The following is a 25592-nucleotide window of genomic DNA, read 5'->3' on the forward strand; positions in this document are numbered from 1 at the left end:
GCCCTCAGAGGACACCAACACTGCCAAACCCTCGGACTCAGAATCCCAGCCACTAGAACTGTGAGACAATAGATTTCTGCCATTTTAACCCCCCAGCTGGTGTGGCTCGGTTCACAATGGTCCCAGCATGGCATATGTCCATATATGTTCTCATGTTTCATAAACTTTCGTATGTTAATATTTCACATGATTATGTATTTAAAACTGGGCAGTCCTTGCTGAGGGCTTCTTTAGAATCTAGAGAGTAGAGTCCTTTTTTTTTTTTTTTTGCCATTCATACCTGGAATTTCAACCACCAGTCAACACAATCGCCCCCAAATAGTTTTCTTAACTATACCATAATTCACTTTGACACCTAACAAATCCTCTAAGAGTAGACTGTAATCTTGCTCCGTCCACTTTAGCCCCTAGCTATTGTTCTTAAAAAAACTTGACTTGCAATACCAGCTTGCAAAGTGGGGAAAGTAGAATGTTCTTAGGTACTTTTGGTTTTTTTCTTTCTTTAGACTAAGGGTTAACCAACTGTAGACTACGGGCCAAATCCAGCCCACTGTCTGTTTTTGTAAGTAAAGTTTTATTGGAACCCAGCCACACACACATTCATTTACTTACTGTGTAGTGTTGATCTCACGCTAGAAAAGCAGAGTTGAGTAGTTATGACACAGACCGTATGACTCACAAGCCTAAAATATTTATTATGACCTTTAGCGAAAAGTAGGTGAGTCACAGAATGAATGAGGCAAATTGAAATTATAGATGTTTCTTATCTTAGGGATGAAATGTTAGGACTAAGACTAACCATGTCTGAAAAACAGGATGCTTGGGGAGATGGAAGGGTGTCATCCCAGTCTGATCTCACAGAATTAGATTTAGGTGGCCAATGGCTATTGAATATGTGCAGTGACACTTGGCAAGGAGAGCACTGGACTTTCTCAAGCTTGGATCTAAGGTCAGACAGTCATTTTAAGAACACTTAGAACTCGGGGAACCTGGGTGGCTCAGTGGTGTCCAACTCTTGATTTAGGCTCAGGTTATAATTTCAGGGTCATGACATCAAGCCCATTTTGGGGCTTTCACAGGGCACGGAAACTGCTTAAGATTCTTTCTCCCTCTGCCCCTACCCCCCCCTCACCTGCTTGTGTGTATGTGCTTGCACTCTCTCTTTTTCAAAAACAAAAACAAAAAACCCACATAAAACACTTGGAGCTCATTCATTTAGTCCCATGTTCTGGCTCATGAGAGGGACTGCCATTTTTTATGCTAATTGTATTAGTTTTCTGTTCCTATAACAAATCACAGTATACTTAATGGCTTAAAACAACACAAATCATCTTACAGCTCTACAGGTCCAAAGACCAGAATGGGTCTCCAGATTAAAATCGAGGTGTCCACAGTCCACATTCCTTTCTGGAGGCTCTAGGATGGGTCTGGTTGCAGAATCAGTTCCTTGTGATTGTAGGACCGAGGTCCCCTTTTTTGCTGGCTGGCAGCAAAGGGTCATTGCCAGTCCCTAGAGGCCACTGCATTCCTTGACTCATGACCCCTTCCTTCATGGTCAGAGCCAGCAACCACAGATCAAGTCTTCACACTTTGAGTGGCTCTGACCTCATCTTCTACCTCCTCCTTGCTGTTAAAGATTCGTGACTAGATTAGATAGCCCTTAATAATAATAGTCCAGGATAATCTCCCTCTTTTCCTATCAGCCTATAAATAATCTTGATTCTGTCTCAATGCTAATTCCCTTTTGCCACAAAAGGTAACATAGTCCCACCTTCTAGGGATTAGAATGTAATAGACATCTCACAGGGATTGGGGAGGTCACCACACTAACACTAGAGTTTAGAAAATAGTGCTCTTCTTTGGGAGTCAGAATCAGTTGGGTTTATTTTTCTCAAGTTCTCAAGTAGTATGCTTTCTAAACAGATTGCAGTTTCTGTAACCTATGGCTTTTAACTGATTTTCCTAAATTTAAAACACGTTCTCATTCATATGCTCTTATTTCCAGAATAAAATGAGTGTTGGCCATATCATGTTTCTCTTCATGTAAGAAAATACCAATATGGAAATAGTTGTGTTGTTTTATTTTGCTCTTTTCCGATCATTAAATTAATTCAATTACTTTAAAGATTTAAACAATTCAGAAAGAGTAAATAATATATATAAGCATACACATTATAAGTAATATATTTATATATGTTATATAGAGAGATTTCTTAAAAATGGTATTATACGACACAGTATTTTATAACTTCCTTTTTTACTTTATATACATACTTTTATACTTTATGTGTGTGTGTACTTTATATATACACATATATTAGGGAAACATTTTCTATGTCATAGATACTGAAATATATTCTCAATTTTAGTAGTTGCCCTTATGGAAATAACTAAATTATTCACTTAGTCTTGTTGATGAGCATTTAGGTTACTTACAGTCTTTTCTAATGTGAATAAAAAGCCTCCTTTTGGGTACTTGATAGTACCCTTAGGAAAATACCTGCACTGCAAAATGAAAAATACGCACATGTGTGAGGCTTTGGGATTTGTTGCAATTTATTGCAAATAATCACAAAAAAGTTTATAAGTACTCATTTATAGTAGTGGCCATGTATCAGAGAGCTCACACGGCTCCATTTGTTTTTCCTAGACAGACAATGGAACGCGTCACATTGCAAAACCAGCTCCAGCAACTTCTAGAAGCCCAGAAATCAGAGTCACTCCTTTCTTCACCCAGGTAATACCAGGAACATGGGTGGTTAGTGTGCTTAGTTATCTTTAATCTCTGAGCCTTCTTTTGGACTTTTAGAAAAGATATCTTTAAAGAAGACAACAATATTTTATTTTTATAAAGAGGAATAAAATTGACACCTTACAGGGCAAAAAAGCTCTGGATCTAAAGTCCGAAAACCTGGGTTCATCTCTGGCTGTGACATTTCTTCATTCCCCGATTATAAGCAAGTCACGTTCTCTTCCAGACTCTATTTCTTCATCTTTTAAAATGGGAACATGAATATGTAGGTTCGTAAGGTTGTTGAAGATGAGAACAATGGATGAAATTAGTGCCAAATGGATGTATAAACAGTAGAGCAGTAGATAAATAGATCATCATGGCATTAGGTATGAGGCACTACTACACTCTGGTCGTAGTTGCCACTCTGGAGATTGGTTTGTGTGGACCTTAAGGGATTATCCTTATTCCATTCCTATTGATTTGTTGTAAGTCATTCATGGCAGTGAAGGAAATCAGTGAGAGGAAATCCCCTCATATGTTCTTCATCATCTTTCAGTTCACCATCCTCCCCGGCTTCCAGAAGGTCCCAGTGGAAATCTCCAGATGCAGATGATGAGTCTGTAGCCAAAAGCAAACCTGGAGTCCAAGAGGGGATTCAGGTTCTCGGAAGCCTGTCAGCATCCAGCCGGGCCAGGGTCAAAGCAAAAGACGAAGATTCTGACAAAATCCTACGCCAGTTACTGGGAAAGGATATCTCAGAGAACGTCTGCACCCAGGAAAAGTTGTCCTTGGAATTCCAAGATTCCCAGGCTTCCTCTAGAAACTCCAAGAAGATCCCTGTGGAGAAGAGGGAACTGAAGTTAGCTCGGCTGAGGCAGCTGATGCAGCGGTCCCTGAGTGAGTCCGACACCGATTCCAATACCTCTGAGGACCCCAAGAGCACACCTATAAGGAAGGCCGATAGGCCCCGGCCACAGCCCATTGTGGGAGGTATGGAGAGTGTGGACAGCGCAGAAAGCTTACACCTGATGATAAAGAAACACACATTGACGTCAGGACGTAGGTTTCCTTTTGGCATCAAGGCCTCCAAATCTCTGGATGGCCATAGCCCATCCCCCACCTCAGAGAGCAGCGAACCTGACTTGGAATCCCAATGTCCCGGCTCAGGGACCACTCCCCCAAGCCAGCCATCTGGAGACCCCACTCAGCCCAGCCCTGACAGCACCGTTGCCCAGAAAATGGCTATGAGCCCCAAGAGTGCCCTCAAGTCTCCATCTTCCAAGCGCCGGACCTCCCAGAACTTGAAACTCAGAGTTACCTTTGAGGAGCCTGTGGTACAGATGGAACAAAGTAGCCTTGAGCTAAATGGAGAAAAGGAGAGAGATAAAGGCAGGACCCTCCAGAGGGCCTCCATGAGTAGTGAATCGGGGGACCAACTGAAAAGGCCTTTTGGAACCTTCCGGTCTATCATGGAGACACTCAGCGGCAACCAGAACAATAATAATAACTACCAGGCAGCCAACCAGCTGAAGACGTCCACGCTGCCCCTAACCTCACTTGGCAGGAAGACAACAGATGCCAAGGGAAATCCCGTGAACTCTGCTAACAAAGGAAAGAATAAGGCGGTGAGTGCTATTTGGAGACTCCCTTTTTTGCCTTTGAATTCACTATGCTGTTCCTCATGCTAAGATGGGTGACCCTTGCCACCATGAGGGAATCCCCAGAAATACTCCCAAGAGATGCACGGAAAGCCCCATCCGTGTGTCTTCTAATGAGATATGGCATATTAGAGTCTAGGCCCTTGGCTCTTCCTTTAGAAAATGCTCTAAGAGAGAAAGATCAGATACACCACAGGACATGATATGCTGATCCTCCAGTTGCCCAAAATAGTGTGACCCCTGAGTGTTAGGAGTCCTAACCTGGGAGGCATTTCTACACGATCAGACCACCAGATGGTGTGAAATCAGGCCCTTCCTTGGCACTTGGTCTTCCTCGGGAAGCGTTTGCTCAGCTTATCTGACTTGCTAGTCAAACCCAGTGGAAGAGCACGTAAAGAGATATTCTATTTCTAAAGACTTAACTGCTCAACTCTGGGATGACCTTTAACATGGTGTATACCCGCAGGGACCCTCCGCATTGGCATTTTATGACACAAACCGCCCTGAGCGTTGATCAGGATAATGCTGGAGCCATCTAAAGCACTCGGTACCTGAGGCATGGCCGAGTGTGCCATGAACTACGTTTTGTAATTGTATTTCCTAGAAAGGCATGCACTTTAAAAACCAGTGAAGAGCTAGGAACATTTTTATCAGCGATAAATGTTGCTCTGTGCTCTGTGCATGCAGTGCCATCCCCCCAAAAATGGTATGGCATCTCAGATGTGAACCTCTAAGGAATGGAATGACCCCAAATATCCCTCCAATCTAGAAAGTTCCAACTTGCATAATTGATTATGAGCCATCACGAGAAACTCCATGATGCTGAGGTTTAAGACCTGTCCAGATTCTTTTTGCAATTCCGAAATCGAGTTTCTGTTAATATCACTCTCATTAATTGAACTCCCGTTTTAACTACACATTGAATTCCAACGTGAATTGTCTTTGTCGTAACGGACTTCCGTGTTGTATGCATTTCATCTAGAAAAGTCCCCCAATCCCTAGCCCCTTTGGGTTTCACTTGGCCAGCCTTACCTTGCACACATTAGACTTTCCCAAGTCACTTAATGGGTTCTGTCACTGGGAGGGAACGGATGACCTCAGCAGCTCCCTGTACTCCTGAACGTGTGAACAAAGCTTCTGTCCACTAATCTGCCTCCTGCATGCCTCCTGTTGTTTGGGACACGTGCATGTGCCAAGCTCTGTTGCATGTTTCAGATGATGTTTAATTGCACCTCTCCAGGAGATGTACGGCAGCTGCATCACCCTTTCTTCTAACACGCTGACCGAAGAGCCTCAGCGTAACCGCGCACGGTACGTGGTGCTAGCTCGCGGGTCCCTCGCGCACTGGGGCCATGCCTTGGCTTCCAGCAGCGTGACCTTTGAAACCACGGTCCCTGAGCACCCTTAGCAGGAGCTGATACCGACAAAGAAAATGATCCCTTCCCCCGCAACACAAACCCTCAACAGAAGCAGCCAGTCTTATAATGGGGCTTTAGAAAGGGACCAAGGGCCCGATTGTAGCAGGGTTTCATTCCAGCCGCAGAGGGCAGAGGAAGCTACTCACCTTACAAACATGCTGAGTCTCCCAGTTGACTTTGGCTTTCAGTCTTTGTTTTAATGGATTCAAGTACCCAGTAAGTATAGAAATTAAATTTCCTGTCACGGGTGGACGGAGTCGATCTCTGATCAGAATCGGAGCTGTGAAGGAGGACTGAGGTTTTATTTCATTGCTGATGCTAGACTGAAAGCTTCTTTCATCACTGTGCTTGGGAGAAGCAAGGCCCTGCCATTCTGGAACTGCTCTCGCTGAACGCTCAGAACCCCGGTGCCCTGCCGTCAGCCCGTCTGGGTGTGCCCACCAGACAAACCACGGGGCTTTCCCAAACAAAATATTTACGCTTCAAAATGCGTGGACTGTGTACAGAAAAGAGTCGTCTTCACAGGTCCCCGGGGGCTTGGGCGCTTCTCTGGGCAAAGTCCTTCTGCACCGGGACTCTCTTTCCTCCCTTCCCCCCCACCTCCCTGGGAATGTGCACAACTCCCACTCCCAAACAAAGCAGGAAACAGGAGCAGTGAAAGGAGAGTCGTGGAGGGCGACTTCCTGCACTTGGTGCACGGGGTGACTGGCTTCTGTCAGAAGAAACCCCCAAATTCATGTTAAGGGAGGTTGTCACTTTTAAATCATTCAATCTTGCTTTGATATGATTAAGTTAAAAGAGAAACCCGGCACGCCTTGCAGCACCCTTCCAAAATCCTCTGCAGTGTTTTTATGAATGTGCATCTGTTTCTATAGAATGACAAACACACCCAAATCAGAGTGTGTGTATTGTAAGTATAAATTTATAAATTTTACTTCAGAATACTAAGGCACAAGAAATGTCACTCTTTTTGTTGTTGTTGTTTTTGACCCTTTAAATCAAGTTTAATCTGCTCCAGGTCTCTGGTCAGCCCAAAGGAGAAGTAAATCTCTGGCATTTCTGGGAGTGCCCCTAGGGGACTCATTAATTCAGTACGTTGAAGGAAGCATCTTGGAGCTTAGGTATTTACTGGTCACCAACATTCAGCTTGGGTCAGGCTCACACAGTGCCAGAGTTTGGGCTGCTTCTGGCCACCCTGAGGCAGGGAATCTCAACCAGTTTTGTGAACCCAGGGCTTGGGGTAGGAAGGAAATAGAAAGAAAGAAAAAAAAATGTCCATTCCCTTCCCAGACATTGGTATTAGGCACCTTCTGTTCCTCTCAACCCACCTCCCCACCCCCATGCCCTTTTTAGTCCTAGGTGAGGTCAGGTGTGTCTTCTGGTACCTGGAAGATTCTGCTCTTGTCCTTAAACAGAAATCACCAGCAATACCCTCAGGAAAGGCAGCACAAAGACTTGACAAACTCTTGGGAGGGAGAAGGAGAACATCTCTCATCTCTCGAAGGTTCCTACAATACCTAGAAACAAGACAGTTAGTATCACGGTAGATTGTCCTGCCAGAAATATTTCATCCTGTCTTTTTATAAGTCATGGAACAAAGCTGAATGACCTTCTGTAATAGAATTACAAAAGTCAGAGCACCAAGTGAGGCTTTGGGGCTACAGAGCTATCTAACTCTAGGTTAAACCTTTCCTACACAGTTTAGGGAACAATCCTTCTAACGGCTCAGTTTTGAGCCTCAGAGTCACTGGATTTTCATATTAACAGAATTTGAGTTCAGTGATAAGCAGAAACCCGAAAATAAAAATATTCAGTGTATTTAAATAAGCATCCTGACCCCTTCCCCTCCCTCCTTTATAAATTAACCTCTACTTTATCATGGTTCTCGTGTGTTCCACAGAAAGAGAAAAGTCCCTTGTTGGCTCACGCTGGAGAGGGGAGGCTTCTCGGATTCCCTCATAAATGACACAGAGGCAGAGAGAATGGGGCCAAGTTTACTCTTTAGACAAAATAAGGGTGGATAGCTATAGTGGAAATGAAGATTCCTCTGAGAAATTAACACTAGCATGAGATCGTGGGCATGAAAAACACCTAACTGACTGTAGCACTTGCTTCATATTGTCCACGGGACCCACTGAAGGAACGTCCCACAGAAAGTTACATTGTAGAAAGGAACCCGCGTGTTCCTCCCTCAGTGATGCCTTCAAATCCTGGCCCGAGAATTTGCTTGAAGGCTAAACATCTCCTTTCGGGTAATGGAGATTCCCCAGGCTTATGTAACTGTGGAAACCAATGGCAGTCGTTGGGTTGGAGTTGGTTCCAAAAATTAATGCCATCAAATAGCCCTATCCCTATGACCACAGGAGAAAGAGTGGGGCCCCAGTACCTAGTTGCAGGCATACTCTAGAGTCACATTTTAGTTCCTAAGTAATGTTTATTTTTCCTGGTAAGGGAAAGATAGGAGCAATAAACACATTTAAAAGAACATCACCTCTGGGTGGGGGTTCTGTTTGCTATTTATTTTCCTAAATTGGTCACAGCTTGATAGCCCAGAATCTAAATTTCTTTTCAATGCCCTTTAAAATTAGATCCAACTCCATTACTCTGGACAGCTTTCCCAGAGTGTTTCCACAGACGATGATGACTTTGTTTATAACAAACAGATTTATCTTTACTTTTTCCTATCAAGGACAAGTTGGTTTTGAGTTATCACAATCCCAAGGGGATGTTTGCAATTACTTGTCTTAAAACGCCAATAAGACATTCATTTCCCAGAGTTTAAGTCTAAGTGAGACCTGGGACATGTGGCATGAGCTTTGCATCCAGCTACCAAGAGGCAGAGGACATCAGCCTCCTGGCGACCCCTAGCCACGCCCTCTGTGACCACAGTGCCACTGTGGCCTGAAACCCTCGTCTCCTGCCAACACCAGCGCAGACTGCTTCAGAAGACAGGAAGTGATAAACACTATGAGTGTGGGTTTTACTGCCAAGGAATCAGCCACCTGGGAAATGATCCATCCAGAGCCAAGAGCTACAGTATCCGATATTTTGCGTAGATGTCAAGGTTGTTCAATAACCCCTCAACAAGAGTCATATATTTGGCCTGACATGACGTGAGGTGTGGCAGTGGTCATCTGTGAGGCCCAGTAGGTCAGAGTTGAGGGTGCCCACCCCCTCCAACACACACACAGATGCAAGTGCTTGCACACAACACACATTATGTCCTTACTGTCAGGATACCATGCTGAACAAAAAAAGTGAGCAAAGACGGGGAAATCATTGGAAAAGTAGAGGTGAGGCCCTGGCTGAGAGCTGTCTCCCAAGTACAGTGAGTGCCCTCAGCCCCACTGATGAGCATTTCCAGACTCATGATGGGAGAATCCAGTTGGCACCAAAAATACTAGCCCCTGATCTTGCTGAACAAAGGCATCCTTGCCGTCATTTCTCTGGTTATAAGAAAATAACCACATTCTAATCTTGTCTTTAATTTTTTTAGCTTTAAGTATCTATTTTTAATCCATATGCTTTTTAAGAATTCTTGAAAGGATGCGTCTGTTATTTCTTGGTCACGGCTGTGTGATACTTCTAGGACTTAGCTCTAGAGAAACCTCCCCAGGAGCAGACAGAGTCTTCCCAATGTAACAGTTTAGAAAAGTTGGTTCAAGGGCTAATACAAAAAGGGAATTTAGTGATTACAGACAATGGCATTATTGCTCAAAAATTATAATTTTGACTTCTAAGCCATGATCTGAAGTGGATATTCATTTTTAAAATACTAGCTCTGGGGCCTAGAGCCAGCCCATCAGCAGGAACTGATATCAGTTCCCTGAGGTGAATTCCTCTACTCCCAAACCCCCTAGAACCCACTTGGTCTCCTTCCCCTCCTTTCCTCCCCATGTGTCCCCAGCTTTGGTGTGTTCCCTGTACAACTCTTATCCCTCCCACCCTCACCTCTGCCTCTTTAGGGTTCATACTAGTTTCACAGGAAAAAACCCATATTTTGTACTAGAGCTTTGCCCCTATGACTGAGAGGAGAGAGGAAAACCCAGTCTTGAACATTTCCCCAAGAACAGGTTCTCCTTTGCATGGGCCATGGTTTTGCATTACCCTTGGCTGTTGCACAGCAGAATCTTGTGTGTGGAGGGAAATACTCATGTTGTGGGGAATAGTTAAAATGATCAGACCCTCCCAGTGTCTCAGCACAACTTCGCAAACCCTTTATAACAGCCACCAGAGTTCCCAAGGTTGACCAGAACCTGATTCACAAATGGAGTTTTTCTTCATACATGCCGTATACCCACCGGGAAAAGGAGAAAGCATGTTCTGCCACAGAAAGACAATTACAGTTTAGTCTCCAAATATGAGAAGCTGAGACACAGAAAAAGGCTATTGCAACTGAGATCCCAGGTTCAGTCTTCAAGCACTGCCTTTGGAAGGCAGGAAATGAACATGTGCAACAGCCAGGAACGAGAAGTAGGAGGGTCCAGAGAGAAGACCTTCCTTCAAAACCAAAACCATCCCCCCAGAAACGCGTTCTTTCAGCATGTGAATCCTGGTTTGAATGCAATCACAGAATTGAAGAACAAATGACTCCCTTCTCCCACCTCCATCTTCTTTTCCTCCCTCCACTCCATGGTCCTGGGGTGAACCATGAAATGTCACAGAGGAAACCGTCCTGTTAGTGTCCTATAGACACCATCTCTGTTACCACAGGGGTGTCTCCGAACATTAAAAGAGAGGTTCCTGTCTATAAGCTCAGAGGAAGGCTGGAGTTTCCAAGAAGCAGCAATTCATTTGAGGTTTAAAGTACCAGCTAGAGACTTTACCCAGACAACTTCCAGTACCTTCACCAGATATCCCTGCTCCAACCAGAGTCATGTGGGATTTTCCTTCCCACACTGAGAATCGAGCGGATGCATTACCTTCCCAAATGCCACATCCCTGGTTTGCCAGTGCACTCAACGGCACCACCATCTTTCCCTCTAAGCCCGGCATTTCATTGTGCCAGCATGAGACATGCTGCCTTCCTAAAAGAGATCAGAACCCAGGGAGAATTAAAAGACTATACAGCTAAAACACAGTAAACTCCAGGAAACGCATCGGAGCTTCATGAGGAGCTTCATTTGTAACCCCAGTGTCCAGCTTGGTGCCTGGCCCATGCTAGAGACTTCATAAATATTTGGTGAGAAAGAGTAGAGAGAGAAAAGAAAGAAGAGGTAAATGCAGAAACAAAATAAAAAGGACTGAGTCTGTCATCCCAAGGAAAGATGGTATCCTCCATCTAAAATCTAGGCCCTTCGATTATAGGCCCACCTGCCTACAGTGAGTTTTTCATGTGGGTACTTGGAGGGCAAGTTGTTTCTTCTTTAGCTGGAATCCCATTTTTTAGTAGATGGGATTTAGAGATTTGCTCTCAGTGTAGTTCTGAAGGAGATCACAAAAGTAACAAAGTCTCCCTGTTTTGGGTATCAGTGGAAGAGTAATGCATGCCCGCGGACCCTTTTAGACTAATCCTCGCTTCTCGGCCTTTTGGCTAAGATCAAGTGTAGACTAATCCTCTAAGTAAATTGCTATCTGGTCACAATGGGTTATGGAAATGTGGAATCCGTGCCTAGATGAATCAGCAAGTTAGATTACTTGCAAAACTGTTATTTAAATTTAAGCCTTTTCTTCTTCCCAATTTTGGTCACTGAGAATGTGATTTCATATCCAAAAATGAAATCAAGGAACAGGAATTATCTGAATAATTCATGCCAGAATTACCCAAACAATTCTGTTCCTTTGAATACTGGTAACTCAGGACTAGGGAGGAAATGGAAGGATTCAGGGAGGCCTGAATTATCCTGATATTATTCAAATAAATGCCTCAAATACACACTCGGCTCTTATCATGCTGGATTGTGTCCTGCAGAAAGTGTTCTTTTTTAATGTTCTTGACCATGACACCCCTCATATTAAAGCAGAAATACTCTGATAGTGTCTAAATGATGAGATCATCCTTAAATTACAACCTAACGCTTCTTTTTAACTTTTATTGACTTTTCATTTACTTTTTTGTTGAGCTGCTATAGGTTTATATATATATACACACACACACATTCATATAGAGAGAGAGAGAAAGAAAGAGAAAGACAGTAATGCTAGCGTTCTATGCTAGCTTGCTCTCCTCTGCCCAATCTACCCTGTTCTATAATCCCACTCCTCTGAATCAATCACTTGGCTCTCTTTCACATGTATTTTCTAGTATTCTGCCGTGTTAAGTCACGTGCTCATTCAGATATTTAACTTAAGATATTCTCTCTGTTCATTCTACTATAATTCTATAGAATAAAATGATAGCTCACAATTATAAAGCAATTACAGGTACGAAAGAATATTCCAGGCACCACATGCATCATAACTGTTTTAACCTTCATAATGACCTAGTATGTTAGGTACCATTATTATCAAATTTTGCTTATTGGAAGCCAAGGCACAGAGAGATTATGATCTTACCCTAGCTTGTATAGTAATGATGATAATGAACTATGGAGCCAGGATTCAAAGAATCTATATTCTCCACAAAGAACCAAACTTATCTAGCTCTATTTTAGCACTTAACACTGCCCCCTACCCCCAAACACACACAAACACACACACACACACCCATCCTTCCTCTTCCCACCATTAATAATACAGTTGTATCTCTCTTTGGGGTTAAGTCAGTATTTGGTGTTATTAGTATGGCTGTATAAATATTAATCACAGTAGGTCCAAGGAGTATGCCATAATGTGTTTCCTTTCTAATTATAATTATAACCTTATATTTGGGGGGCAGAAAATAATTTTGACTTCTCAGTTTACAATTCCTTTCTAAATACTTTGTGGGAGACAGAAACCTCCCTTTAGCACATTCAGGCAAATTAGGTGTCTCTCGTTTTGTCTGTTGGTGGAGACAACCTCTGTCCTCCTGCCCAGTATGGACTGCTGTTATCTAGCAGCGCTGTACAGCTGTCTTCCTGGTGTCCGCCCCCCCCCCCCGCCCAATACATTATTCTGGGAATTGCTTCTGCTTCTCTCCTGTGTAGAGCCCTGTTTCCTGAATCTGTCTTTTTACCATTTTGGGTTTATGCTCATGTTTTGGTAAACACATCTTCCCATCTTTGGGAGGTGAATGGGTGCTAAATTTGTTGAGACCTTGCCTGTCTGAAAACATCTTCAATTTGCCCTCATACTGGGTTACATGTATTTGGCTGGGTATAGAATTCTAGGTAGGAAACACTTCTCCTCAGAATCTCTAACACATTTCATTTTCCTCTTGCTTCCAGTGTGCCTATTGCGAAGCTCCATTCCTCTCAAATTGCAAATCCCTTGGAAGCTATTGTGATTTTCTCTTTATTCCCAGTATTTTGATTTATTGATGCTTTGTCATGATGCCATTAACATTCCTGACATGTGGGCACGCAGCAGGCCTTTTCAGTCTGGAAACCTATATGTTTCAGTTCTGGGAAATGTATTTGTACAATTTCTTTGAAATTTTTGTCCATGGCAATTTCTCTGTTCACTCTTTCTGGAAATCATACTATTGTAATGTTGGGCACACTGAATCGATCCTCAGATTTGCTAACTAGTTTTCTATCTTTATCTATACTTTTGTCTTTTGTCATTCTTTTAGGAAAGAACTTTTGCTTTTTTATTTTTTTAGGAAAGAACTGACCTGTACCTTCCAACCTTCTAATTTTTTATTTTTGCTATAATAGTGTTAATTTCTAAAAGTACCTTGTTGGTTTTCTCTTTGTTTCCTTATTGTAGCATTATACATGTGAATTTTACAAATATAAATGTATATATTTTTTTCTTTTCCTCCTTTTTGCAGTAAAAAGTATTGAAGTAAGTATTTGCAGTAAAAGGTATTTACATTGGTATTATTTTACTGTATGAATGTACTATTTTTAATCCTTCATTTTATTGAGATTTCGGCCTTCTTCTTTTGACTTATAGCAGCTCTTTCCATATTGCATATTAGAAAGACTAACCCTTTATGGTATGAATTACAGACATTTTCCCAGTGTTTCTTTCCTTCTTAAAGATGTTTAAAGCTCTCATTGGCTCCGTATGTTATCTCTAGTCACTTTGACTTCCGTCTCTGTTGATTTTGGTTCTGTCTTTCATAGTAGCACTTTCCTCAAATATCTGATGATCTCTGACTCATTTATATTCACTAAAGCTGAGTGGAAGTTCTGACTTAATGGGTGAGGCTTGTTGACTGGTCAGTGTTGCTTCACATCAACTGGTGAGGACTAGGCTCTTCTGTTGGGAAAGTCTCTACTAGTATTTGTAAGTCTTTTCTCTTGGCCAGTTCATTTCTCAAGTTAAGGAAACTCAAGTCTCCTGCTAGTGCCCATAGCCGAGTGCCAAGAATTCATGAGTCAGACTAATAGGAGATGGGTTGAGAATCATATTCTCACTTAGGGAGACTTTCATTTAATCTCATGGGTTCTGCCCCCTTTAGCTGAATTCTGTCTGGTTCGCACCTTGCAAATTGTAACCTCCAGTCTTTTTCACAGTGGGAAAGAGACTGTTACCCAGCTACACTGGGTCAGAGAGATAATCTGGGATCTGAATTGCTACTTCCAAAAATTTTTCCAATAATCTGGGGCACCTGGGTGGCTCAGTGGGTTAAGCCTCTGACTTTGGCTCAGGTCATGATCTCTGGGTCCTGGGATCGAGCCCCATGTCAGGCTCTCTTCTCAGTGGGGAACCTGCTTCTCCCTCTCTCGCTGTGCCTGCCTCTCTGCCTACTTGTGATCTCTCTCTGTGTCAAATAAATAAATAAAATCTTTAAAAAAATTTTTTTCCTAATAATCTTCCCATTTTTAGCACCCATTCAGCACCCACTGTCACCTCCAGAAATACATGGTGCTTTTGGTTTCTGCATCTTGCAGCATAGATCAGTTTGCTGGGTTCCCTGCCCATGGGCTTAGATTTCTGCATCTTCTGCTCTGCTGAATCAGCTCCACAAGCCCTTCGACCTTCCTGTTTCTGAAATAGTGTTGGTATTTTGTGTATTATCATCCCCTCTCACTTCCCTTATTTGTTTAGGCTTATTCCTTTCTTATTTCTTTACTTTCCTTTTTTAGTGTTGTTTTGTGAGAATGGGATGATGAATGTGTATGTTTAATCCACCATGTTCAATTGGAAGTCCTTAGAGCATCTTTTTACCAATCAGGTTTTTCTTTCCCTTTCTTCTTTTTATTGCCCATAGACAATCTCTAAAGTTCTACTCAGGGCACTTGGCTGGCTTGGTCAGTAAAGCTTGCAACTCTTAATCTCAGGGTTGTAAGCTCGAGCCCCATGTTGGGTGTAGAGATTACTTAAAAGTAAAATCTTTTTAAAAAATTAATAAATTTCTATTCAGAGGAATAAATAAAGTAAGAATTAGAACTTTCAGGTGTTGATGAGGATCAAATACTTCCTGGAACACTGAAAATAGTCTACACAGTCTTTGCAAGCAAGCATGATTTTGAGGCCATAACACTCCACTTGAAGCTCCCCATCCAAATATGTCCTCATGTTAGCAAGTAGCATTGCTGGAAACACTTTGTTTTTGTCTAATGTAGCAACAAGAAGGAATCTATTAATATGTAGGCTCACCCACCTTCAGAAGTTGACTCCTCTCAGAAGATTTTTATACCCAGAATGTGAACAAATGAGTCCACCTAGAGGGAAATTCACTTACAAAGCATGACTGTTCAAGCTTAAGCTTGTACTTCTTTCCATAGGCTTACTAGGTATCAAATATGAGGGTGGGGTGGGGTGGAGGTGGAGAACAGCATTACTTTTTCCTGGTCTTTTTTTCTTTTTCCCCTAGACTTTCCTACTTATTGTCTTCCAGCTATAATCACACCACCAAATAAGCATCTTCTTTGAATAATTAGGACTCAGGCTTATTGGACATTAAAGATGTCACCAATGAATCCATGTCAATAAAATATAAACATCTCATTTCCACTCAACCAGCATTACTATACTTACTATCTGATTTGACGTGACTTTGACATGAATTTTATAAAATTCACTTGACTAGAATCTTGCCTGGATTCCAGTCAGGATGATTGAGAAATAACTTCCAGAACCAAATTAAAAAGTGTTTTTACATGACTGTAATTTTTATTGTTTAAAGAGTGGTTTATATGAAAAGAATAATTTGCCTAGTAGAATAAAGTATTCTTCAGTGCGGTTTGTATGAGGATAATTTCCATTTTTGGTAAGTTGTTTTAGTGGTGTTGTCCTGTAACTTGACCATAGTTTTATCTAATTCTGGCCTTTATGGTTTTTCTTCTGCTTAGGCATAATGACATCAATAGAAAAATGAAGAAATCCTACAGCATAAAGCACAATGCTGAGCCAGAGTCAAAAGAACTCTTCTTGTAAATCGTTTTTTTCTTATCTCTCATTACTGCCCTTTGGACACTATTGGAAATTTCTGGACTATCCACTGTGGAAATAGAATCAAGAGAAAAATGCCTCACCAGCAGAAGAACAATATCAGGATGCCTTAAATTTATAGTGGTAGACTATATAATACACATTTTGGGGTGATATTTGTATATATAACTTGTTTCTCAAGAGATGCCATTTAAAAGCATGATTGGGCCAATGTATGTTTTTTAAGATTGGATTGGTATGTCCACCAAGCCACTGGCACCATCTTGTCTTTCATCAGTTGCATGAGTGTTTGCTAATGTTTGACTGAACTTTCCTTTCCAAGTAAAATGGGCAGTTTGGGCTCAGCTCCTCAATGAGACGAGGTCAGTGGTATTGTTTTCTGTCAAGGGTGGTTTTTTTTTTCTGTCATTTCTACTTTTTGTATAAAGGAAATAAAACAATGTTAACAGCACCTAGAAGCTTGGGGCACCTATTTTGTAATAAGCCTGTGATGTTCTGCTTTCTAAGGGACCTTGAGAGTATTTTGATTGCTGATATTTTATTTCAGGAACAAACTGCCTGTTTTAGCTATTTTCCCATAGGGGTGAAATAAAACATTCTAGTTTTCATTAAGTACTAAAGGATCAGACAAGTATATAAAGTAAGTCAATTCCTTCTGTCTTCTCAAATCCCAGCGTTGACATGGGAAAATACTAATGACAGCTAAGGACCCTGCTTGGGTCACTTTTTCTGTCTAGAACACATTATGAGACCTGTCTAATCCCTTTAGGAGACAGTGTGGAGCCTGAGTTTATAACAACCCTATTGTTGATACAGCTCTTTCAGTCCATGTAAGCAGTAAGTTCCAGATGGTTTCGTCCTATCATGTAAAAATATATTTCTGCTGCAACTTCAAGAGTTTTATTTTCAAAGTGTTGGCATGGCCCATAAGAGGCCTGTCAAATTTTAGTCTGGAAGTTGAGTGTGTGCTTCCCAGTAGGAGGGAGTCCTATATGTTATTCACAGTTACGAGCAGTGTTCCAGCCATCAAATATGGGCCATTCTGTATCTTGGTTGACACAAGAAGCCAGGGTACTAAGTTAGGAGGTAATCTTAGATATATGGGTGACAAACCTGCCTGACAAACTTGGGCTTGACAAGATGCAATGAGGTATAGAAGAAGGACCTTTTAGGTACCAGTCACACTTACATAGTTATATTCCTACAACCATTTTATAGCTTAGCAAATTAAAGTTCAGAAAGCTTTCAGTCCTACGTCCAAAGTAATACAACTTGTAAACAGCAGACTTGGCTCTGGCCCAGCTTTGCTCATTATTCCCACTGGACTAGTACACAGGGATCCTGAGTTGTGTTGGCTCTACTTCTGGATGGGTCTTGGGGAAGAAACACTGCCTCCTCAATCAACCTGGAAAAGGGCAAGACTGGCCTACATGCACATCTAGGAGGTAAGTTCCTTCCGACCTACAGAGCAACATGTCTAGGAATTCAACCAAATAGTTCTGTCATTTTTTGGGTCCTCTGAGTTCCTGTCGTTATAGCCTGGTGCCCTTTATAGCTCTGAGTTGCTCATGTGGTTTTTTTCCTCAAATGAGAATCCCTATTCTGATTTTGGCCCCTTGGCCTCAGGGATCCTCTCTGCTTCTTCACATTTTATTGCGGGATCCTAAGTTTGCGATTCTAATATAGGATATATGGCCAGCACATGTGGAGATTCTCATGATTTCTGCTTGGTACACATGAGCCAAGTTTTGGATTTCGTTCTAGAATGGGGCTTGCAAGGGAAAGGGACCCAGAGAGTTCTTTTTCTGTTCCCCAGAAGCCCCAGCTTTGTTCTTATACAGACTGGGTTTTTAAACTTAAAAGTTGAAGGGGGGGAGCATTCTGTAGAGATTTTTATGAGCCAGACACAGAGTTCCCAATTAAATGTAGCAGAGAAAACCAAGAGTTTGAAAAAAAGAGATGCTACCTTGACCAAGAAAACTGGCAATTCAATTGTTTATGGACACAAGCACTTCAGACACCAGAGTATTAAACCCTGAAGACCAAAGATTTAAAAAAAAAAAAAAGGCAAAATAGGAAAATCAAGTAGATTCAGATGAGCCAAACTGCCGACATAATGCATTCTGTGTTTATTGATGTTGTTAGCACACTAAAAATGCTGATCCTTAAATCACACATGTATACCATCTTTACCATCCAAGTTCTTTATGAAATGGATAAATTACGCTTGCTTGAAATAAATAGAAATGATGTGTTCCTTACCACAAGCTCAGTTGTGTGCAGAATTTATAAAATGAAACACAGACTTATTTCTTCACAGAAATGGAGACACACATGTTAAAGAAAGAGAGAGTGTTTCCTTGAAGTTAGCGGAACTTTGGGGCCCCCCGCCCCCTCTCCCTCCCACTGGGCTAGTAAAATGAGTGAAGCTCTATCTGCCTGCCTAATTACATGCAGCAGAGCTGGAAACTCAGCCCCACTGTAAAAAACTCTCAGCATCTGTCAGCGTCTTTTAAAGACTGGCTGCTTTTATGTCACTAAAGGGACTCATTTTGCCAAAGTCCAACCCATCAAATTAAGAACGTTTCTTAGAAAAGATAACAAGATACCAAACCTTCACCACTTTGAATGGATTGAATGCCCATCCCGTAGTCTCATAAAACATTAGTACCATGACCTCAATTCTAAGAAGAGACTTCTAGATGGGCATCATGGGGTTAGGAGTGGGATGAGGACTCTCAAAGGTATCTATTTTCAAGTAAATATTGAAATTAATTTTTTCTCAGAATATTTGCAGGCAACATACTGGATGGTATAGGCTTGAGGAAATAACTACAAAATATTTAAATAATACCCTGAAAGACCCCCTGATAATGAAATGGGTTAAATGTTATCTCTCCAGGAGCCACCTATGTACAGAATCTGAGTTAAGCTAATAAAGCTAAGTAAGAATAAGGAATCCATAGCAACGGAGTTAATACCATTTCCCCACATGTAAATGGAGTTCATGCTATCTATTGCCTTGAAACTCTCATTTGTTGATGGGTCTCTCTATAAGTCCCATGTTATCTCCAGTTTTATTTCCCTTTATTCTCCATTGCATAGTTCAGTGTAACTTTTTGAGTGCCTGATTCCCGTCTCCTAATGAGATCCTACATTCTTTGAGCTCCACAAGAACCTCTGACGTCTCTCAGAGATGGTGATTAGTAAGTATCTACCAGCAATTTTTGTCAGTGTTTTTCAACTTCTGCTACCTTTATATCCATCTTAGTTTCTTCTTCTTTCTTCCCCATTCTTCTTCCATCACTTCTCCCTCCTCCTCTTTTTGTCTCTCCCCTTCCTTCCCTTCCTCTCTTTCCTCTGCTGACATCTCTGCTCCCCATTTTCCCCCTTTGTCTGCCTAGGTTCCCAAGATCTGGAAAACCCCTTTTATGGGATTTCCTTGGAAGAAGCCTGGCAAATGAACTGCAGTGAGTATGAAGTGTGCTGAACCCTTATTTACAATGAAAAGTAAATCCTCTCTCCCTTCTTGCCACAGCATGTGAATAGAACGGCATCTTTCTATATGCTGATGTGGTCATCAGACTCTGATTGAGCCCATACCAAGAATGGGGCCCCATGCTAGGCACTGTCTTGGAATAAAACCCCCCAGAAGTTGGTATTAACCATGGTGGGGGCGCACAAGGATATGTAAGGGACACATGGACACATGGGGAAAAGTAATTGGTTCAGAGCTTATGGTTCTCAAATATTGCTATACATTAGAATCATCTGGGGTAGCTTTTAAAAAACTGATGTCCAGGGACATCTGGGTGGCTCTGTCAGTTAAACATCTGACTCTCAATTTCAGCTCAGGCGTGATCTCCTGGTCACGGGGTCAAGCTCCACATTGGGCTCTGTGTTCAGTGCAGAGTCCGATTGGGATTTTCCCTCTTCCTTTGCCTTTCCCCCCTGCTAAAAAATAAATAAATAAATAAATCTGATGCCCACACCAAACCTATAATAAATCTAACTCTCTGGGTAGAACCCAGACAGAATTATTTGTAAAAACTTCCCCCACAATTCCAATCATGAAGGTGTGGCCAGAGAACATTAGTATGGGCATAAGCTGGGAGCATATCAGAAACTCAGAATCATGTGACATCCACCGTGGGCCATATTTCTAATTTTGTGAGGCTGTGAACTGTCTATCAGAATAATGTTTGAGAAGACAGTTTGACAGAAAAGACCCTTCCTCAAAGAAAGGGGAAGAATGATAAGCCCCTGAACCTAGGTCTGGATATAAAGAGGGTATTAGGTGTTTTCAGGAAATATCACTGGCAGCGTCACATTCTTCTGTTTTGCTAAGCAGTATCCATAAGTTTAATGTGTATATATGAAAATCCTACTCCATACTATAACTTCATATGCAGAAAGTTCAAAATCATATAATTATAGAAACTGAGGCTTCTTTTCTGTATGGGAGGGGTAGAAGAAATCATAATTTTTCAAGAAAGGATTGCACCATTGCACTTTTTAAATCATACTGGGGGTCGCTTTTCCATTATTTTCAAAGTTCTCTAAAGTCTGGATGTATGAAATCAAATCATCGGAAAGCTACCCATCTGGCAGGGGCAGAAGGAGGACAAAAGCACAGTCAAGCAAAGACTGAAACCCTTCCCAGAACCACTCCTCAACCACCACTGCGGGGCTTCCCATATATGCCACCAGGACACACGACTTCATGATTTTATGACGTGAGGACACAGTGCAGTGCTATATTGTACGCCAAAGACGTTCCTTTGTTTACACAACACTCACACGAACACACAACCCGCGAATGACTACCACGTGCACAGCTCTGTCCCAAGGGGCAGAAAGGCAAGCATAAATCTGGGGTAATGAATGCATATTGCTCTTGATGAAATGTGGAGAGTCTGAGTTCAACAGGAGAAATCTGGAAAGCAGAGCTCTCTGTTATGATGCTGCGCCCCTAGTCGCATGAATATTTTAATAACTATATTTGTTTTCTTTCTATGGCGTCTGTTTCATGCCGTCCTTCAGCCCATGAGGAGCAAGGGAGGAAGGATTTCATTTCTATGACTTGTGCTCAGCCGTGCTGGTTGTCTTATCAGTCAACAGCCTTTCTCTCTTTGTTCCCAATTAAGTGCAGCCAGCTAAATGTTCTCAGATAAAACGACTTTCCCAGGAGTCCCGGAAACTAGGTACAGTCACGTGACTCGGCTCTGGCCAATGGGAAGCTGGTAGCGCTCTTACAGCGCTTCCGAAAGTGTTGGGGAGGAGGAAGCCTGCCTGGCCTTCCTGATTTGCTGCTCTTGCTTTCCGCTCTGGGACACAGCAGTGACTCCTGCAGCCAGGAGCACGGAAGTGACCTGCCAAAAAGGGACTAGAAGAGAAGAGAAAGAACCCAGCTCCATGAGCAGCTGCGTCGGCTTATGGGCTTTCCCGCCAAATTCCGGAAGTGAGTCAGATAAGCTCTTCACTGACTAGGTCCCTTGTTGTAGCCGCCCTCGGGTAGGAGCGGCCGAAGAGAAAACCGAACGGGGGTGGGGGGTGGGGGCTCATCCTACAGAATAAAGCGCATCCATCCAGGCTCTGGGAATAAAGCCACATGTCACAAAGACCGGGAGGTCTGGGAGGTTATTTTATCCGTGCTTCAGGAGTAAAGTATGTTCTGCTAGTTCGGGACATGGGGCCTAGAAAAATCCCCGATCCGTTGTGAGGGACCACCTTCAAAAGCCTGGGACTTAGCCCCCCTCATTGGCGGCTGCTGGCTCAGAGCCCTGACGTGGTAGCTTCCTCAGGGAATACTCCTGAGGACATCGCCTCAGAAGGACAGCTTGGATCCAGTGAGTGGTGGGGTGTAGGGTCCCAGCCCCTCCCCCAACAAGAGGCACCTCCAAAAAGGCACCCCCGGTCCAGTGCCCCCGCTGGCTTTCACTTCACTTCCACCTCCGCTTTGTCTTGCGCCCCTCCTCTGCCTCCCTTCCTGCTCCGCTCCCCTCCTCTTGTCATCCTTAGGAACTGACCCCAGGAGCCATCTGTTAGTAACCTTCCTACACACTAATCTCCAGTCAGGTTTGTCTCCCCAGGGAGCTTTGAGAGCACATTAGCCTAGGCCAGTCTCGGGGAATCTCAGAATACAATAGCAGCTCCTTTCATTGTGTCTCTTTCTTCAGTGGATGGGTAAACCAGAGGATTTTTCCTTGGGAACACTTGTTTAAGTCTCAGCAGGGTCAATTTTAGATCATTGTACGTATATGGAATTTATTATGATAAAGGCCCAGTGTCAAATTGAGATCTACCTGTTGGGACCCAGCTGTTGGGCCAAATTAAAAAAGAATACAGCCAAGGTTATATTCTCTCTCTCTTTTTCCTTTTTTTTTACATTTTTTAAAATTTTTTATAAACATATATTTTTATCCCCAGGCGTACAGGTCTGTGAATCGCCAGGTTTACACACTTCACAGCACTCACCATAGCACATACCCTCCCCAATCTCCATAACCCCACCCCCCAGCAACCCCCTCCCCCCAGCAACCCTCAGTTTGTTTTGTGAGATTAAGAGTCACTTATGGTTTGTCTCCCTCCCGATCCCATCTAGTTTCATTTATTCTTCTACCCCCTTAACCCCCCATGTTGCATCTCCACTTCCTCATATCAGGGAGATCATATGATAGTTGTCTTTCTCCGCTTGACTTATTTCACTAAGCATGATACGCTCTAGTTCTATCCACGTCACAAATGGCAAGATTTCATTTCTTTTGATGGCTGCATAGTATTCTATTGTGTATATATACCACATCTTCTTTATCCATTCATCTGTTGATGGACATCTAGGTTCTTTCCATAGTTTGGCTATTGTGGACATTGCTGCTATAAACATTCGGGTGCATGTTCCTCTTCGGGTCACTACGTTTGTATCTTTAGGGTAAATACCCAGTAGTGCAATTGCTGGGTCATAGGGCAGTTCTATTTTCAGCATTTTGAGGAACCTCCGTGCTGTTTTCCAGAGTGGTTGCACCAGCTTGCATTCCCACCAACAGTGTAGGAGGGTTCCCCTTTCTCAGGATCCTTACCAGCATCTGTGATTTCCTGACTTGTTAATTTTAGCCATTCTGACTGGTGTGAGTTTTGATTTGTGGTTTTGATTTGTTTTGATTTGTACTTCCCTGATGCTGAGTGATGTGGAGCACTTTTTCATGTGTCTGTTGGCCATCTTTTTGTCATCTTTGCAGAAAAGTCTGTTCATGTCTTCTGCCCATTTCTTGATTGGATTCTTTGTTCTTTGGGTGTTGAGTTTGATAAGTTCTTTATAGATTTTGGCCACTAGCCCTTTATCTGATACGTTGTTTGCAAATATCTTCTCCCATTCTGTCAGTTGTCTTTTGGTTTTGTTAACTGTTTTGCAAAAGCTTCTGATCTTGATAAAATATTCTCTTTTAATACAATTTCATTTGTTTGCTAATAATCTCATATTGCTACTTAGCCCGTGGGCATTACAAACTAGATCCCACCATTCCCAGGGTCCCTTCTATAGGGTACAGGCCCAGACATCATCCTTCAACTTCATTTCCCTGCTGGGGGCTGAACTCCATCCTAAATCCCCAAAGAAATGTCATCTCTGAACTATGACATTTATCAAAAATCAATATAAGAAATGGCCATACAGAAAAAAGAAGTTTCTATTATTTTTTAAGGTTTTTTTTTTTATAAAATTGAAACCATCGTATATTTTAAAAGTCAATGGCTTTATAAGGGACCATAAAAGAAATTCTTAACGTTAGTGCTAGGGGGGAAAAATAATCTGCTTGTACAGAAAAGCTGGCATGCTTCTTTTTACTAGCTAATAAGAACCTTATATAACTTGTGTTTTCCTTTTTGTCTTTCCTGCCAGGAAAAGGTCAAGAGTAAGGTTTGTATTCAATCTCAGTAGCAATCCTTAGCTTCATTTTTTTGTAGCTGTACCCAGGCCAACTTCACCTTCTTTCTTTGTCCTTATTTCCTCATACTTTGTTTTTTTAAATATATTTGACAGATAGCATCATATAAATTGACAACATTGTATATATTGATTCTTTTTCTTGGTTGAAATACATCTGAGTCTTCTATTATAAGTGACTGCTAATCCTGAAAAGTAAATAGGCTGAAATACATATGTTTCTTTGGGTTTTTTTTCCCCCACCTTACCGCCCTGACTGCTCATTCCTTTTATTTACCTGATGTGAAAACCCAAAACAACTATGTATGCAAGAGAATACTGATTCAAAGTATAAGACAATGGTTAGCTTCAAATTGTGCGTTATCTTTCAAGGATGGGACGAGTCATAGAGACACATATGTAAAGTGCAAGACAGAAATAATATGGGGGTGGGGGCTTAGGAGACAGTGTTGTTGAGAGGAGGAAGGAATCCCTTTGACTTTGGCTGAGGCCAGGCAGGTGTCCTGTAAGGTCTGCATTTAATAAAGGCAGACAAATGAACTCAGGCACAGTGATTGGCTACCCCAGTCCCCAGGTAATGCTATTATAAAAAGGAGCCTCCCAGATCTGCACACAACATCACGTATCCACAGGACTGGTAGCCTACAATTGGTAGTAGTTGGACTGGTCCAACTCTGAAAATCTTGTATAATGTTCAGTCTGCCCTGAACTTGACCAAGCAGGGTTTTCTCACCCATAAACAAGTGAGCAAAGATTGAGAAGTGAGTCCTCTGTATAATCCCACTTGTCTTCTTGCTCTAACCCAGATGCGGGGCCATGGTCCTAGACCCTTAGAACCTACACCATGACCTTGCCTGTGTCGGCACCATGTGTCCCTCCTTGTGGCTGTGAAGTTAGTTTTGCTGAGCTGTCTTCAGGAGAAGCTTCTATGGGACGCACCTCCCACTTCATTGTGGTGCTCACCCCGGGGCCACATTTCTCCCCAGGTTTTCTTGGACAATGAGCACAGCAGGGGTATTAGCTGGGGGACTCTTCTAAGGGATGGTGGTGTTCTGGAACTCCCCTTTATCTTGGCACCATTTTCTCCACAATATGGTATATTCTGAGAGTTCCTGTATGATTCCCCTCTGCCCTTCCCTCTTTCCTTCCCCTGTGTCAGCCTTGCACCCCAGTCTGAAGGCTTACCCTGCCACCTCCTGCCTCTCCCCCTTTATTTTTCAGAGAGTCATGTTCCTCAAGGAACCTCTTGCACATCTAATCCCATTTTGGTGGCTGCTTCTCAGATCACCTTAAGGGACAAACTCCTTGACCTTCCTCCTATGTCTTCCTCCTTTACTTCCCCTTGCACTCCATCCCAAGTTCAGTTTCCTCTTGGCTGCAGCACTCAGCATGGGCTATCCTCCTCTCTTTGC

The 25592-nt window shown here is 42.4% G+C and overlaps 1 protein-coding gene and 1 pseudogene across 3 annotated transcripts in view; both read left to right on the top strand.

The window, feature by feature from the left end:
- Window positions 1–16670, top strand: part of LOC122916393 (synuclein alpha interacting protein) — a 236251-nt gene extending 219581 nt beyond the window's left edge. For all 3 annotated transcript variants that reach the window (XM_044263735.1, XM_044263724.1, XM_044263713.1), the window contains 4 exons: window positions 2651–2737; window positions 3291–4359; window positions 5633–5703; window positions 16139–16670. In XM_044263735.1, the coding sequence (XP_044119670.1) occupies window positions 2651–2737; window positions 3291–4359; window positions 5633–5703; window positions 16139–16223 (1312 nt within the window). In that variant the 3' untranslated portion in view covers window positions 16224–16670. The remainder of the gene's footprint in view (window positions 1–2650; window positions 2738–3290; window positions 4360–5632; window positions 5704–16138) is intronic.
- LOC122896871 lies at window positions 11324–11478 on the top strand (annotated as a pseudogene).
- Window positions 16671–25592: the final 8922 nt, after the last annotated feature.

The sequence above is a fragment of the Neovison vison genome, chromosome 1 (genome assembly GCF_020171115.1).
Source record: "Neovison vison isolate M4711 chromosome 1, ASM_NN_V1, whole genome shotgun sequence".
Lineage (NCBI taxonomy): Eukaryota > Metazoa > Chordata > Mammalia > Carnivora > Mustelidae > Neogale > Neogale vison.